The sequence below is a fragment of the Chaetomium fimeti genome (genome assembly GCF_033439085.1).
Source record: "Chaetomium fimeti strain CBS 168.71 chromosome Unknown B0H64scaffold_3, whole genome shotgun sequence".
NCBI lineage: Eukaryota > Fungi > Ascomycota > Sordariomycetes > Sordariales > Chaetomiaceae > Chaetomium > Chaetomium fimeti.
The window spans coordinates 1,837,506-1,853,476 of record NW_026944331.1 but is presented as its reverse complement, the minus strand read 5'-3'; the positions used below and the strand labels follow the sequence as shown (position 1 = coordinate 1,853,476).

Below are 15,971 nucleotides of genomic sequence, written 5' to 3'. Positions count from 1 at the left end.
ACGCCGCCTTCGTTGCATATATCATATTTGGTCTTCCGATTTTGAACGCTTCTCTTGAAAATACGACCAAGATCAGTAGATTGCTCTCGAGGTTGGGGGTTATCGAGACAGTCGGGAGGGGCTCAGATACGTAGAGTTCATATCATGTCATTTCTCAACTGGAAACAGAACATTGATCATCATCGCCAGGTTGGTGTAATGGGGGCTTGAACTTACCTCGGAAGCCTCGACAGATGTGTCCTCAACGGGAGGGGAGCGGGGTGAGATTGGGCTAGAGACATGTGCTCTTGTTTCTGTCTGTCGTAAGGGCACGAGCAAATCTGGTTGCTGACCGCTTCGCAACCCGGCTGGGGTGGCATGGGATGTCGATTGCAAAGCTTCAGGCATCTGTGTCTTTCGGGTTCAAGAACCGGTTAGCATACCGTCAAACGGGAGCGAGAAACTGATTCACGTTAGGGAGGGGTTCAGCTCAGATGATGGCAAAAGGTATTTAGCCATCAGGTGCGTTCAGGAGAATTCGAAGGTTTATCATCATTGTCGCCAAGTTGAAACGGGGAATATGGTGCTCGACTCACTTGGAGAACTCTAAAGGCATCCCTCCCCTAGAGCAGGGGGCGGGCAGATGTATGGTGGTGCAAGGTGGCCGACCAATTGATCGGGCTTGACCATCCGTGATCGAATTGTTGTGCAACTGAGCGAAGAATTGTGCTGGTTGCTGCATGTTTCCTGGCCCTAATAAAAACAAGCGGTTAACAAGCCATTAGGTAGAGGTGGCTGCTTCTAACATGAGCAAGGTTTTGGTGGCTCAGATTTCTACAGGAGTGTCCCCATAGTTGCTCGGAAAAAGGAAGAGTGGATCATCATCGCCAACATGAACGTGGTTTGGTTGGGGTAACATACTTTATAAACGGACGATGAGAGTCGAAAGTTTGGTGTGAAGGTCGTGTGTTTCTCGCTGCGGTGCTGATGACAAACACCATGGGAGCAGTCGGGCCGTCTTGTTTGTCATTGGACCCTACAAGAAAAGCGATGTATAGTCAGCGACAAGTTAACCGGGCGGGGGAAAAGAGGTTAGGGTTATGACGGGACTTGCTTTGGAAGCCAGAATTGTCGCTGTCGCTAGGCGGCGGTGTGGATGTGGAGGGGAATAATAGGAAGAACAGATCAGAACTTACTACTTGCCATGACTTGGGTTATTGCTGTCGGGAGCTTCAATCAAATCTTACCCCGCTGTTTTCTCTTGAGGTCAGGCCAGACCGGTCGGTCGGTCGGCAGATTCGGCATGGGAAGCGCTCGTGACAAGATCGAGGCGAGCTGAGTGGGAGTCGAGTGGAGCGGACGCTAGTTCTAGATGACGATGATGATTGCGGGTTCCGGAGTTGGAGAGGAAGGGAAGGAATAAGAATGTAGGTAAAGTGGGAAGAATTTGATTTGTGGGAGGGGAAAGGGAATGCAAACAAGAGCACAAAGCGGGATGTTGAGCGGCCTTCCCAGGTATTGACCACAGACCCGCTCTTGAACTAGGTAGCGGCGAATAACGCGCCCCGATTATGAAAAGCCATCCATTCTCTGATGTTTTTTGGTTTCAAAGCATGCAGAAACAGGAAAGCACAGGTAAGTGACTGGAGATTGCCTCGATGGGGCCGGTTATTGCTTGGATGACTTGCCAAAGGTGTTGACGTTTACCAAGCATCATGAACAAAACACCCAGACAACAACGACTTATATTATTAAGTGAAATGAATTGCGTTCCATTGACTAGAGGATGTTGAGCCCCATGGTGAACAGCTCATGCAAATAGCATGTGAGAGCTGGCTTGATGAGGGGATGATGGGGGCATTAAAAGTCATAGGGGGTAAAAGAGGGCTTGGTCCCAGGCCGGCTGGTGAGGACTGAGCATTGGTGGCCCTTTGGGCGTAGCATAAACTTGGGAACCTGCAAATTTGACAACACATTGGACATCAATAAACTCTCAACTTACCAGTGAGTGGCCAGAGAATAATGGATTAAAGTCAACAATGTGAAAGCCGGAGGTTAGAATACAAACATTGGTGCAGCGTCACTCGCGATGGGTTTAAGTATAGTCAGGCAAGATCAAAGGTGAATTTTGTGCACAGCAAGGCCCATAGCGTTAACTAACTCCTTTGTCCGTGGGCTCAGGGGTCATTCAGGGGCTCGTATGTAAACAATGGAATGGACACCCTTAACCCGAACCCTAACAGCACTCCCACCCCAATTGTCAACCCCTGAGTTGGATCATCAACATCAACCAGGTTTCATACTATAAAACCGGAGAAATAGAAGGCCGCATCGATAGAGACCAAATCCTCAACCTATTATTAAGGCTCAATGGCCCCTTCACCTCAGCGTTGATGATCGCTTGATGAAATCAAGAGGAGACGTCATGCCAAGGAAGTCGAGCGTTGTCGGCCCGATGTCTAAGTGGCCCACAGCCATACGAGAACTTTCAACTACCCCGCAAAGACGAGAGAAGAACCTGACTCAGTCCCTTTAACTTCATTGTATTAATAATGCGCTGAACCTCTCTACACGGTATAATATATCCCTCATCTCCCATATCGCCACCCTACCGTCTCATCATCTTAGCCCCAGGTCAATAACCATCAACAACCGCCCGAATTCAACACAATTCAACACCGCCAACATGAGCTCCCAGAAGCAGTTCAACGTCGGTATCGTAGGCTACGGGTAAGTCCCCCCATCCCCTTTCCACAACCCAACCCCAATCTAACAACCAACCCCCAGCCTCTCCGCCAAAGTCTTCCACATCCCCTTCATCGCCCTCACCCCCTCCCTCAACCTGCACACCATCCTCCAACGCAACCCCACCCCCGGAAACTCCGCCCCGGCCGACCACCCCACCATCAACCACACCACCTACCTCGACACCCTCATGACCAACCCGGCCATCGACATCGTCATCCTCTGCACCCCGCCCAACACCCACTACGCCTTCGCGCGCGCCGCCCTCGCGGCCGGCAAGCACGTGCTCGTGGAAAAGCCCTTCGTGCCCACCGCCGCCGAGGCCGACTCCCTGGCGGACCTCGCGCGCGAGTGCAAGCGTGTCTTGTGCGTGTATCAGAACCGGCGGTGGGATGCGGACTTTTTGACCGTGCGGCGGCTGCTTGCGGATGGGACGCTGGGGCGCGTGGTGGAGTTCGAGACGCATTTTGATCGGCTGCGCATTCAGCCGCCGGCGGCCGGGGGGTGGAAGGCGGGGATGGGGATGAAGGATGGGGGTGGGGTGGTGTTTGATTTGGGGACGCATTTGCTGGATCAGGTGTTTGTGCTCTTTGGGATGCCGAGTGGGGTGTATGGGCGGTTTGTGAGGCAGAGGGAGGGGAGGCTGGTGAAGGGGGTTGAGGGGGAAGGGGATGAGCCGGATAGTGTGACGGCCGTGTTGAGCTATGAGGAGACGGGGCTGGTGGTGTATGTGCGGATTGGGGTGGTTAGTGTGGAGGCGGAGCAGGTTAGGTTTTGGGTTCGGGGGAGCAAGGGGAGCTATCACAAGAATGGGCTGGATCCGCAGGAGGGGCAGCTTAGGGGCGGTGGGAAAGCGACGGACGCTGGGTTTGGCAGGGAGACCGAGGCCGAGTATGGACGGCTGTCTCTCTTGGGGGAGGATGGGGCAGTCGTGGACCGCCCTTACCCGAGTGTCGAGCCGGACACGTACCTCAAGTTCTATGAGCTGTTTGCAAAGGCGGTGGAGAGCGGTAAGGAGGAGGATGTGCCCGTGCCGGCCACGCAGGCAGCCCAGGTGTTGAGGATCATCGAGGCACTCAAGGAGAGCGCTAAGACTGGGAGGGAGGTTGCTCCTTGAATCATATAATCATTCGCCAAATAACGTTTATTGCCTTCTTAAGAACCTGCTCACTAGCAATCATCCCGTCAAAAGTCCCCAACCCCAGTGGTACCAGCCCACCCACCAGGCTCGGACAGTCCAACCACGCCCCTTACTCCATAACCGGGCTCACTGTCCTTATGTGTAGCCTTGTCTTTTGTGCAACCTCGTGGTGTTTTACGGGCCGAACGAACAAAATGGCCATCGGAGTCGGCCTGCCGTTACCGATAGCGAGAGGCTGCTCCTCGAGTGTAGACCGAGGCTCAAAACATTCCTCCCACTTCTTTCTGAGCCTGATCTAACAGCTTGTCCAAGCGCTTTTCATACCGTTCATATACCCAGAAGCCGGCTCCGGTAGCGCTGAACAGTTCCCGGAAAGTTTTGTCGCGATGCCCCTGGTACTTGCCCTTGCAATGCATTATTCCCTGCCACAGCCCCGGGTTGTATAGTGCCTTGTCTAAGAGGGCCCGCCAGGTCGCGTCCCACCAATTATGCCATTTACCTTTCCAGTCGGCATGGCACGCATCGCAAAGCCGCCAACTTTGCCGGAATTCATAGCCGCCAGGGGCATTTCGAAGGTCGGTGCAAGGCGAGCATTTTCCCGTCTTACTCTGCTTGGCTTTATCGCATTCCTTTTTCTCAATCTTGCGGTGTGGACAGGAGTACCCGGTGGTTTTGGAGACAAGACACATGGTGAAGTTGCCGCCGGTTGTGAACTAGTTGTGTATCCAGCGGCAGTGATGATGTTTTGGATATGAGCGAAACTGATAGCAATGTTGTTACGAAAGATGAAGTGTGAATGGTAGCTAGGCTAAGCGAGGAGTGGTGTCCGGGGTGTTGGTGGAAGTTGCTTGCTACAGAACAGCGTATGCACTTTCAACAGGTTGTTATAGCTCTATATACTCGTGCCCGCATCAAAATGCCCGAGAGCTGAATCCCATGCCTTGAAGAAGGCTAGAAGACCAACTAACTGCGCGGTTCCAGCTTCACAAAAAGCCTATGTTCGTTATTCTCAGAAACCGGTCACATTTAGCAATGCCTGCGTTGTACCGAGATTTCATTGAGAACCTCGTAAGTTTCAAGATGAGACGAGTTGGTAAATATAAAGACTACATAGCACGTGTTCAAGAAGCCTGCCTTAGATGTGACATAACCTGCCGGAATCCTAAAGACTAGGAAATGAGTTAGTTTTTAGAAAGCCCTGTTATCTTCGTTACTTGCTAGCAAATCACCACACTTTAGCAACCTAATGCGGACGTAACCGGTGGTGAAAAAGAGTAAACCTTTATGCAATCTCGTTCGATCTGATCGTAGGAGGCGTAGATAGCCGTATATCACCAAACCATTATTCTTGCCTTGCGAACCACCGCCAGCCTAGTATTGCTGCCGGCTTAGATCTGCTTTAGAGTGGCTACCTACCTACCTTTCCCTTCGTGATCGACTTCTTTGCCAGCTTGCTCCCTGAGTTGATGCTCATACCGCGGTATCTGAGCCACTGTCAGTGGAAAGCCCTGGGCAGCTGCTCCCATCGCTGTCGTAGCCATCTTGAGCAATTGCCTCGGGTCGGTTTGTCTCATATTTTATGGCCTTCAATTTGGCAACGAGGTTCACCATGGCGGCGAGAACCTTCTTGATCTTGGCGGGGTAATGATCGTAGACGGTTCCTCCAGAGTTGCGTTCTGTATCAGCCTCCCATTTAGGGATGTGCCCTGTAGCAAATTTCTTCTTTTGAGCTCTGATCTGGATTTCCATGTATTTTTCAACGATGGGATATCCTCTTGTCAACTCCATGATGTGGGTTGTACACTTCTCGTCAAAGTAGTCGGCCTGGTGTTTCATCCATCGGCTATGACATTCGGGGCATTTCATCTTAGTCTCTTGTTTGGGTTCCCATTTCGTTTTGCACCCGTATGGAAGTGGGGTCTTGTTGTCTTTAATTCGGGCTTCAGCTAGTTCGCACAGCTTGTCCACTTTGGTAATATAGTGCACACAGGAGTGCTTTTGGCGGTGTTTGATGCACATGGTCGGAATGTGGTAGGTGAAATTGCTGATTCGGTCGAAAGACGGGTCAAAGGGGTAGAAAGTGAATTGCCCAGGTACATACTTACCGAGGTAGTTATTATATCCGGTTTTCTCCTCGTATTCCGTAACACACTCGCAAACCCTTACTCGTCTGTTTTAAATTTCCAACAAAGCGACTCAGGCAATACACTTTGATCTGTACCTCTCGAGAGGAATGAAGAGCTTCTTACATTTCAGATACAGTGTACCCTGAACATGAAATGTCAGTAGTGCCGTATTGCTAACAGGAACAGAGCACAAAGCCCAACGCCGACACGGTCGACCTGCGTACCTGGTGCCGTGTTACACTTAGTCAATTGTCAGATGTCAGTCATTTGCAAAAGGATACTTCATGGTCAAAATAGGCAAGTGGGAGCAGATGCGTTGGTTTTCGACCCCTGCCGCCTTCCTCATGGCTCGGGGTTGTGTGGGGGGCGCCACATTGGGGGCTGATGAAGAGTGCCAAGCAATGCTGAGTGAGTGCAGCCACGCTCTGTCCCACGGCACGCAACGTCATTGCCTCAACGCGTTGGCGGCAGCCGCGATGTGCTCCCCATTCCCAATTTCCCATTACTCCCCCCGCCTCCCTTGACTGTCAGGTTTTGAACTCGCTCGTTTATTGCGTTGCGTTCATCATCGAAAACATTCGAGAATTACAAGTTTCTTTTGAGATACTATAGCTAGGTACCCACAGCAACACACAACCGCATTCAGCCCACCATGCATTTGGATGAAACGGTGGCCGATATGTTCGACTTCGCTCATCGCCAGCTCGACCGTGTCGCGCCTCCAGAATTTCGACAGAATGCCTTCACCACGATGAAAACGTATTATGCCGAGCACCCCTTGAGCTTCGTATGTTCTAGAATTGCTTCTTCCCGTCACCTCGAGCTGACCCCCTGACCTCGTAAACAGAGCTTCATCGTCGTTCAAGTAATTTTTGCTTCGATGCCTGTTCTTTGCTTCATCGCTTTCGCCTTATCCGTATTCTTTGCCTTCGCCACGGCCTTCCTTTTTATGACCCTTTTCTGGGCGGGCCTGGCCTTCTGTATCCTGATCCCGGTCCTCCTCGTTACGTTCGGTATGGCCTTGTTTACCTGGGGTTTCGCCGTGGCCGTATTCCATCTCAGCCGTCTAGCCTACACAGCATGGATCCCCATTTCTGCCGGAAACAGGGGGGGCCTCAGGGAGAGCCGCCCCAACTATGAGAAGGACTACCCATCCTTCTGCACTCTGCAGCCGTCAGGGACCCAAAAGGACCACTTATCCCCCCCCGCGCAAGACGAGCAGCCAGGCGACAAGGAGGAGGGACTGACGCACGGTGCCCCGGGCTCGGACTTGAACGCTCCGGATCGCTAGGCACGAAGCTGGAACACCGAGGGACCGGGCGGCCCCGCAGACGCCATACGTAGCGCAGTAGACACCGATAGGAGAAGAGCCCCGCAGAGGAGACACGCCCTGGAGAGACTGAAGGCTGAGGAGAGAGAAGCGGCCCACAAGACTGAAGACATGCCCATGACAATGGGGGCCCAGAGAGGAAGGGAGACCCAGACGGGAAACGACACGGTAGCGATTACCGAGTACGTGAGCCAACCAGCGGGTCACTCATACTCGCCAAACATAACGCGCGTGTCGTCCCGCGGAGCCTTGGCCGCGCAGGATGGGCCCGAAACCCTTGCGAGCAAGACGATCGGAGTGGATGATGGGCCGGCACCGAACAGTGGGACCACGACAACTCCCAACTCCAACCCAACACCCCAGAGCTCATCCTCGATGGTCTTGGTCAGCGATGCGGTTCCGTTTTTTAACCCCGATGACCTCTGAGCTGAGAGAGTGGGTAGCCAACAAAGAATATTGGCATGTTGCCGTGCTAGCGCTGGAGATGGCGTCTTCTGTAAGGTTAGAAAAGGAGATGACTGTGTTTAACGTATCCCTACCTCCGAAACACGGGATATTCTTCGCCCCCACGAGGATTGTCGAACATTGAGGGGCAGGCTCGGGCTCCTTTAGAAATATAATTGCATCCAGCCTTCCCACCATGGTTCAGTTTGCAAGAACGACGTGACTTGCCTTCTCTCTCAAACGGGGACAGGTCCATCGCAGGACAACCTGCAAACTGCATGCTCAACTGATGTCTATACCAGCTCCTATTAAGCTAAGTTACTAAAAAAACTACCACATTCTGACACAAGGAAAATGAAGTTGTCGCAAGTCGCCGCGCTGTGCATTGCCCGTGCTGTATGTATCCCCATCCCCGCCCCCTAGTTCTCCTCCCAAACATGCCACACGCCGGTCCAAATGATCCCATCCCTTCATCCGTCTGTCTGTTGTTAAGGAAAACTGAGACCACATCGCCTCATTTTAGGTGCCCCCCGTGCCTGTGTGTCTGTGACCGGTTTGTGGCAAAACATGTGCCAAGCAGAACCCGAACAAACGCACACTTGGTGTCCTCTTCTTTCTCCGTATTCGTACAATGCAGCCTTTGCAACGCCCATCCTTGCGCCGCCAGGGGTCCGTAAACTGTGCCGGGGTTCATGTTGAAAGGACGACATGGACCGGTCGTTCGACGTGAGCGGCTCCGATATTCGAGATATTCGACTGATCCCCACCGGGGAGCCCGCAGCCAGGCAGCGGTCGGAGGAGGGTTTAAATCTCGCCATCCGCGATAGCCAGGCGCTGCTTGGTGGTCTTGGCTTTCTTACTGCCCATCTTCTTGCGCTTGCCGCCCCGGCCGTCGTCGCCGCCGGCGGCCGTGGGCGTTGCCGTGCCGGAGCCCTGTTTGTCGTCGAAGTTGCCCTCGCCTGTAGCGTGAAGATGCTGCGTCAGTCTACGTCGTTTCTGGGCTACGCCGGAGCCAGGGTTGGAAGCAGACAAAGAAAACGCATTGGAAGGGTCAGAAGAGTTGAGAAAAGAAAAAGTCGGCTCACCCTCATGATACATCTCGTCCAGGCTGACTGACGCTGCCGCAGCCGTGGCCGCGGCCTCGCCACCGCGCTTGCGCTTGCCGCCGCCGCGCTTCTTCTGGATCTTGTCATACTCGCCGCTCTCGAGCAGCTCCTTCTCGCGCCGTTCGATGAGCTCGGCCTGCTCGTCGTCGGCGAGCCACAGGGCGATGTCGCGGTTGCGGTTCTCGGGCGCCCTACGGCCTGAGAAGTCGACGCCTCCGCCAGCCGCCGAGGACCCACCAGTGATGACGACACGCTGAACCTCCTCTTTCTGCATGGCGCGCTTGCGAATGCGCTCCTCGATCGTGCCGCGCGTGATGAGGCGGTAGACGGTGACTTGTTTGGTCTGTCCGAGACGATGGGCGCGGTCCATGGCTTGCGAGTCGATGGTCGGGTTCCAATCGGAGTCGTAGAAGATGACAGTATCGGCGGTCGTGAGGTTGATGCCGAGACCACCGGCACGAGTCGAGAGAAGGAAGATAAAAATCTCGGGCCGCGTCTGGAAGTCGGCGACCGTGTCTCGTCTGTCTTCGAGCTTGGTGGAACCGTCTAGGCGGCAATACTTGTAGTTGCGGTACGTGAGGTACTCCTCCATCAGGTCGATCATGCGGGTCATCTGGAAGTACAGAAGGACACGGTGCCCGCCTTCCTTCAATTGGCGCAAGAGTTCGTCCAGCTTGGCAAGCTTGCCGGAATCAGTGACAAAGCGGCGCATAGATGGCACCGTGATGCTGGTGAACCGCTGCTTCTCGTTGTCCGGTGCCGGCAGGAGAGCAGGAGTTGGGTAGAGCTCAACTGGGACCTTTTGCGTGACAAAGGCTTTCGCTTCGGGGGGTGTCGGACCGTACAGCGCCTTGCGCATTTGGCGATTGAACAAGATGTTCTCACGCTCGATAACGGAGCCACGGCTGTTGCAGGAAACGTCAATTGGCGGAGCCGATGCACGCGAGCGCGCAGCTTGTTCGAGACGGCCGAGGCCGAGATCATCACAAGTCGAACGAGCCACGTTCATGAGGTTGCCAAGCACACCTTGTTCCGTGATTTCGGCCAGCGGCCTACGATCTTGGCGGTCGCAGATCTGGAATAGAGCGTGCGAAGGAGCCCAATTCTGGTCCTCGGGCTCGCTGTAGAGAACATTCATGTCCCCCAGCCGGTTCTTCTTTGTGACCATGTCCCTTGCACGAGCAAAGGCATCCTGGTGGCCGGCCTTGTAGACTTCCTGCGGGCTGGTGTCGGCAAAGCGAAGCCATGTGAAGTTGTCGGTACCCTCAAGGCTGTCCTGGATGTTCTCGGGCGTCCAGATGTTCATCATCTGGTCCAGATACCTGTTGCGGAAACCAGCAGTCAAGTTGTCGGGGCCAGCCTTGTGTAGCCGTCCACCGTCACGCCAGACGAGACGGGGCAGCTCGTACTCGATCAAACTGCGCGTCGAATAACCCACGGTAACATTCGTGCCCTCTCGAACAAACGAGGCTGTCTCGGCAAAGTAACCGCAGGAGAAGGGCGAAGAGGTGTCGGCGCGCTCGAACAGATCCGGATGGTTGCAGACCTTCCGGAACTGCATGACGAGATTCATGAGACTAGCCGAGTCGTCGTCGCCGAGGGTTGCCTTCTCGATCAGATCCATAATGCTGATCTGGTTGCGCAGGTTCGAGTACATCGCCCGCTGGCGGTAGGTGAGGTCGCAGAACACATCCAGCTCAATCTTGTCACCCAGTTCTTTCTGGACATGTTTCTTCACACGACGAAGCATGAACGGCTTCAGAATCATGTGCAGGCGCTTGAGCTGGTCTTCGTTCAGCTTGGTGTTGCTCTGTGCATGCGACTCGATATCCTTGGAGAACCACTCGCTGAACTCATCGTGAGAGTCGAAGAGGGACGGCATGATGAAATGAAGCAGCGCCCACAGTTCCTGCATGTTGTTCTGAATCGGCGTACCAGTCAGCAGCAGCCTGTTGCGGCAATGGAAGCCCAACAGGCACTTCCACCGGGAGCTCTGGGAGCTCTTGATGGCCTGGGCCTCATCCAGGATCATGTACTGCCACTTCATCTTCTGGAAGTATGCAACATCAGAGACCACAAGCTGGTATGAGGTGATCATAACGTGGAAGGGCGCGTCCTTCTTGTACGTCGTGTGCTTGCGGTCCCAAAACTTCCGCAGCACCTTGCGATCTGCCGCGGTACCCCAGTATGGCAGCACCTTGAACTCGGGGACGAACCTCGTGATCTCCTGTTGCCAGTTGTGCAAAGTTGACGCAGGGGCAACGACAAGGAACGGGCCCCAGATATCGTACTTCTCCGCCAAGTAAGCCATGACTGAGATGGACTGAACTGTCTTGCCGAGACCCATCTCGTCGGCGAGAATGCCGTTGATGCCTTGTTCGTACAGGTTGACCAGCCAGTTGAGGCCCTTGAGCTGGTATTCTTTGAGTTGGCAGTTGAGAAGCTTCGGCTGCTCGATCTCAACGTCGCCCATGCCGGTGGGGTTCTGGAAGTTCATCTCGCCATCTTCGTCGATGTTGTTATCGTCCTTGTTAAACTCGCGCGCCTTCTTCTGTGCCTCGGCGATGGCATTCTGAGCATTGGCCATGGCGGCAGCACGAAGTGTCGACTCATCCTCGGCATCGAAATCCAGGTTTTCGAAGTTTGTGACTTTGCTGCCGACGGGTCCCGTGGGCTCATCGACGTCCAACTCGTGGTCCGGGATTTTGTCCTTGTCATCCTTGGCCACGTCCGGATGATCGGTGCTGCGTTCGACCTCGTTCGTCTTGATCTTCTTGCCGATAAAGTGAGAATACAACTCGGTCTGCGAGATAAGGAAGTTGAGCTTCCTCTTTTGGCGGGCGGCCTCGCGGTCGGCTTCCTCTTTACGAGCGTTCTCGAGCTCCTGCTTTTCGGCAGCCTTCCGTAGGTCACGCTCCTCGCGCTCATTCCGTTTCCAGAAACCCATCATGTCACGCATGACACGCTTGGCGCGCGCTTGCAAATCCTTGGTGCCCTTGTTGGTCCGAAGTTGCCATCGCTTCGCTTCCTTGGACGCCAAAATAGCCGTCTTCTTGAGGTTGGATGCCTTGGTCGAGTACGAATCGGTCGCCAGCCTGAAGACCTTGTTCACATCCTTTCGCGCCAGATCGCGCCAAATCTGGTCGTAGATCTGGTTGAAACCCTTGGATTGGAACCTTGTCTCTAGCGTGTCCTTGGGCTCCTCGGCAGCCTTCTCCTTGTCCTTGGAATCTTTCGGTTCCTTGTTCTCCTTGTCGGCGTCGTCTTTCCCACCCTTCGACTTGCTGAACTTGATGCGGATCTTGGCGGTTTCTTCCCTGCTGGGAAGCTCTTCGCCGGCATCCAAGGCGGCCTGCGCAGCCTCGGCCGATTCCTTCTCCGCTTGTTTCTGTTCCTTGGATTTCTTGAGCCTGCCCCCAGAGCGGCCTTTGCCCTTGGTCTTGCCCGGTTCCATGTTTTCGGCCGAAAAAGTAGCCATTGTTCCGCCCTCGAGGTTCGGTTCGATCGGGCCCATGTTGCGGGCGGGGCCCTTGAGGCCTTTCTGCAAAATGTACTTGGTCTGCTGCACCTTCTTATTTGCACGCTCGGCCTCACGCATGTACTTCTGCCTCTCGGCCTCGTCTTGGGCAGCAGAAGCTCTCGCCAGAGCCGCAGCCCGCTGGTCCATGGTTGTTGCCATGGATTTCTCGCGCCGCCTCTTGCGCTGCATATCCTTCTTCCGCTCCTTCTCGGCGAACAGCTCCTGCTCCCTCACCTCATTGAGAGCTTCGTCATAATTGATCTCGTAGTATCGGCCTTTCCCGAAGTCGGCATGTGATTGGAGTTTGTCGGCCTCAAAGCTAGCGTAGTCGCTTCGCCGGGCCTGTCGGTGGGTCACATCTCGCCGGTTCATTTCCTGTCGGCGGCGCTGTGCACGCTCCTTCCAAGCGCTCAGCTCGTCATCGAAGTCGGTGGCATCCACATCTTCAAAATCGAGCTGTTCCATGAGCTCCCGTATCTTCTTTTCTTTCTCAGCAGAAAAGACTTTGTGCTTCGGAACGCCATTGGCCGCTCTCTTAGCCGGGACTCGTGCCGAAGAAGGGGTGTCGGCCTTCGGCTGGGCGGGCCTCCGGGGAATCTTCGGGGTCGACTCGATGCTCCTGATGTCCGAGACGCGTGACGTCTTCATGCTCTTACGATGTTGCTTCTTTTCCTTGTCCGCCCTCTCCCTCTTCTCTACGGCAACGACCGTGTCGTCCACAGGGACCGGCGAGGTCGGCCTGGGTTTGGAGACTGGCTCGGAGCTCGAAAGGATGTTGGAGAAAGACATGACGCCCGCAGCCCGACTCGGGGTCTATGCCAGATTGTTAGCAGACGGGGTGCGTATAGCATGGCTCATAGAAACTTACACCTGAGGCCGGGGTCTTGGACGAAGGCGCTGGTGACTCGGTCCGTGCCAGAGCGGGCAGGACCGATGTCCCGTTGGTGGTCGCGCTGGGCATCGCGATGTGCCTTAGGCTGGGTGAGGTGATAACGGGCGGTCTGGTCGATGGACTGGTGGGTCCTACCGCCGGGGAACGATGGGGATGCGCGCTGGGACTCCGCGGTCGATACGGTGCTGTCGTCGGCGATGCGTAGGTCCCGTTGTTATAGTATTCCGCGGAAGATTGCGAATAATTGTACGGGTCGCGAGCCTAAAGTGGCGTGGGACAGATTTCGCGTCAGTGAATCTGGCGAAAAAGGAAAGGCGGATGGATGGTGATTTGGTAGGTGGAAAGAAGATAAAGTCACGCTTCGCGGCGTGGAAGAAAAAAAAAGGGCCGGCGTGCTGGCGTGATGGCGTGTCGATGATTGGAGGGTGGGGAGAACCGGAAGTGAAGCGGAAAACTGATGATCGGTGGCAGAGGTTGATGGGGCAAGGGATGGGTCGGGGACAAAGGAAGGTGGACAAGGCTTGGTGCCTAGCAATGGATGGCGTTGGAGGGTTCCCCAAAATTGAGATTGCTTGCTTACCTTTGGCGGAGAGGCCTGCGCACTGGAGCGCCAGGAGCCAGTTTCTGAAACCCTGCGCTCGCGGTCTCGATTGCCGTCAGTTGTCGGGTCGTAAAAACTGCTGGCTCTCGATTTCTCGCGTATCGGATCGCGATCGCGTATTTCTGCTGGGTAGTAAACGGGTGGCGCGTGCAGTGGTGACCGCGGCGGATGCTGCAGGCCTGACGATGTCGCCGCCGACACAATGTTTGGTGGAGCTTGCAACGGTGGCGGCAATGACGAGGAGGGCGCGGGTCCAAATGGGTTGTTCAGAATTGAACGGGATCCCGATGGCTGACCCGCGGCAGATGATGGCGAGGCGGCGTAAGTGTTCGGATGGTGGTAATCGGATTGTTGGGTCGGGGATCGTAGGTTAAATGACGAGTGCGGTCGAGGCGGCGCAGGCGCTCCAGGCGTTCCTGGCTGTGTTGTCGCGCTCATCGGGTTCAAGATGTCGCGCAACCCCCCGCGCGGACCTCGATCCTCGCCCACAGCTCCATTGCTCCCATCCTCATCAAAATGAGGTGGTCGCTGCAGTACGGTGGAGAAGTGGTCCATTGTTAGCTGGCCACTTCGATGGCCCTCTTCCGCAGCAAGTTACTCGATATTTTTTACGAATTATGCGAGCCCATCGAGCTCTCGGCCGTCGCGGATCACGTCGGAGTCACAGCGCTATTCGACACCTTGAATCTAATTGCACTGCAAATGCTGTCGACGGCGATGCGGCCGGGTTAATGTACGGTGTACCAAACTCGAGACGCCGTGCGAGCTCGATTCGGCGCGGATCGAGGCGGCCGGATTGGTGCTGGTGCCAGACAGGAACACGCCGACTTCGGTGGTGGTCGGGTGGACGTCAGGGTCGGCGAAGGTATCGCGAAATAAATCGGACGGAATCGGGCGGTCGGCGGTAACCGCGTTGCCGCCTCGAGTTTACGTGGTCTTCTTTCGGGCAGGGGTTGGGACTGCTGGCAGAAGGGAGACACGAATCACTAAAATGGACAATTAAGGAATTCAGGCTCGGGCGCCGGATGTTGGAGGGCGGCGCTGCCGACGATGCTGCGATGGAAAGGCGCGGTGGTGGTGATGGTGATGGTGATGGGAGGAAAGAACATGCGATGGGGTCAGTTTCGGTGGTTGGGAATCCATGGGCCAGGCTGGATATCGCTCCTCGATTTGGCCACATCCGCCTCGCTGCGTTGGTGTGCCGCGCAGAGTCTTTCCCCCAAAATGCCCCTTTGACACCCGCTTCCACGCACCTCTCGCGAAGGTGATCCATCCACCGGTCCACCCCCGACCGATTGAGCAAAGTGAGTGCCACTCCACAAGTTGTCAGCCCCCTCACTATGTATACCCCCGGTTCCTGTTAGTCCTGTGCCTTTCGACTCCCGGCCTTTGTTACCGCAACTTGTACATTTTACTTCAACAAACATCATCATCTAGCCGCAAGATATCCATTGTTCCTAATTTACCGCTCATTCGGTCGTAAATAGTCCTTCTTGAGCCCCCTTACGTCTAAAGTTTGCTTGTAAACGACAGCCAAGCATCCGCAAACAACTAACATCTTAGTAGCACCCCTCCCCTGCTGGCCAGGTACAGTCCACCTCAGCCCTGGTGCCAATTACCCGCCGGGGCTGCACGCTGGTGCGTGCGTCAAAGCATGCTTCCACAAAGCCCTGCTTCTCCCGCGCCCCGTCGTTCCGGACCTCGAACCAACCAGAGTTGAAAGCAGCCCAAAACCCGAGACCATCGCCTCGCAACCGTCAGAGCTGGATAATGGATCACTGGTCCATGATGACCGGCGCTGACAGGCGTGGATTCTTGCGGAAGAGACTCGACGTGTCGCTTGAACTGATTCCATTCACGAAATACGACGTATGGTTCTCGACGGTTTTGTCGGTATCGCGCCAAATGCGGATGTAGGAAATAATTACCTCCCCAACAATGGACGCATGTTGATGAGGGTGTGTGTGGGCAGGCCTGGACCCAACTTTCAATGTTGGGGAAAGAGGCGGGCTGGCGGGGTTCGAAACTGCGGTCCACCAACTCCACCATTTTTGGGTATCACTACTTCTGTTCGTACCTGATGGTTG

The 15,971-nt window shown here is 55.0% G+C and overlaps 3 protein-coding genes across 3 annotated transcripts; 2 read left to right on the top strand and 1 right to left on the bottom strand.

Annotated features, from left to right (window-relative positions):
• The first annotated feature begins 2,493 nt into the window (after positions 1-2,493).
• Positions 2,494-3,907, top strand: B0H64DRAFT_338894 (uncharacterized protein). The gene is made up of 2 exons (XM_062801190.1): positions 2,494-2,709; positions 2,767-3,907. The coding sequence occupies exons 1-2, from the start codon at positions 2,666-2,668 to the stop codon at positions 3,839-3,841; spliced, it is 1,119 nt and encodes a 372-aa protein (XP_062660663.1). The 5' UTR covers positions 2,494-2,665; the 3' UTR covers positions 3,842-3,907.
• Positions 3,908-6,456: 2,549 nt separating this feature from the next.
• B0H64DRAFT_119227 (uncharacterized protein) lies at positions 6,457-7,433 on the top strand. Its single transcript, XM_062797916.1, has 2 exons — positions 6,457-6,778; positions 6,839-7,433. The coding sequence occupies exons 1-2, from the start codon at positions 6,644-6,646 to the stop codon at positions 7,280-7,282; spliced, it is 579 nt and encodes a 192-aa protein (XP_062660662.1). The 5' UTR covers positions 6,457-6,643; the 3' UTR covers positions 7,283-7,433.
• Positions 7,434-8,505: 1,072 nt separating this feature from the next.
• Positions 8,506-14,586, bottom strand: B0H64DRAFT_119170 (INO80-like protein). The gene is made up of 4 exons (XM_062797914.1): positions 13,864-14,586; positions 13,260-13,544; positions 8,851-13,204; positions 8,506-8,724 (listed from the first exon to the last, which is right to left on the bottom strand). Exons 1-4 carry the CDS (start codon positions 14,437-14,439, stop codon positions 8,570-8,572), a joined length of 5,370 nt encoding a protein of 1,789 aa, XP_062660661.1. The 5' UTR covers positions 14,440-14,586; the 3' UTR covers positions 8,506-8,569.
• Positions 14,587-15,971: the final 1,385 nt, after the last annotated feature.

Coding starts and splice junctions, on each gene's coding strand:
- B0H64DRAFT_338894 (XM_062801190.1), top strand. CDS start 2,666: ATGAGCTCCCAGAAGCAGTTCAACGTCGGTATCGTAGGCTACGG. Junction 2,710..2,766: donor GTCGGTATCGTAGGCTACGG/GTAAGTCCCCCC, acceptor ACCAACCCCCAG/CCTCTCCGCCAAAGTCTTCC.
- B0H64DRAFT_119227 (XM_062797916.1), top strand. CDS start 6,644: ATGCATTTGGATGAAACGGTGGCCGATATGTTCGACTTCGCTCATCGC. Junction 6,779..6,838: donor CCGAGCACCCCTTGAGCTTC/GTATGTTCTAGA, acceptor CCTCGTAAACAG/AGCTTCATCGTCGTTCAAGT.
- B0H64DRAFT_119170 (XM_062797914.1), bottom strand. CDS start 14,439: ATGGACCACTTCTCCACCGTACTGCAGCGACCACCTCATTTTGATGAG. Junction 13,545..13,863: donor CGCAGGCCTCTCCGCCAAAG/GTAAGCAAGCAA, acceptor ACGCCACTTTAG/GCTCGCGACCCGTACAATTA. Junction 13,205..13,259: donor CCAAGACCCCGGCCTCAGGT/GTAAGTTTCTAT, acceptor AATCTGGCATAG/ACCCCGAGTCGGGCTGCGGG.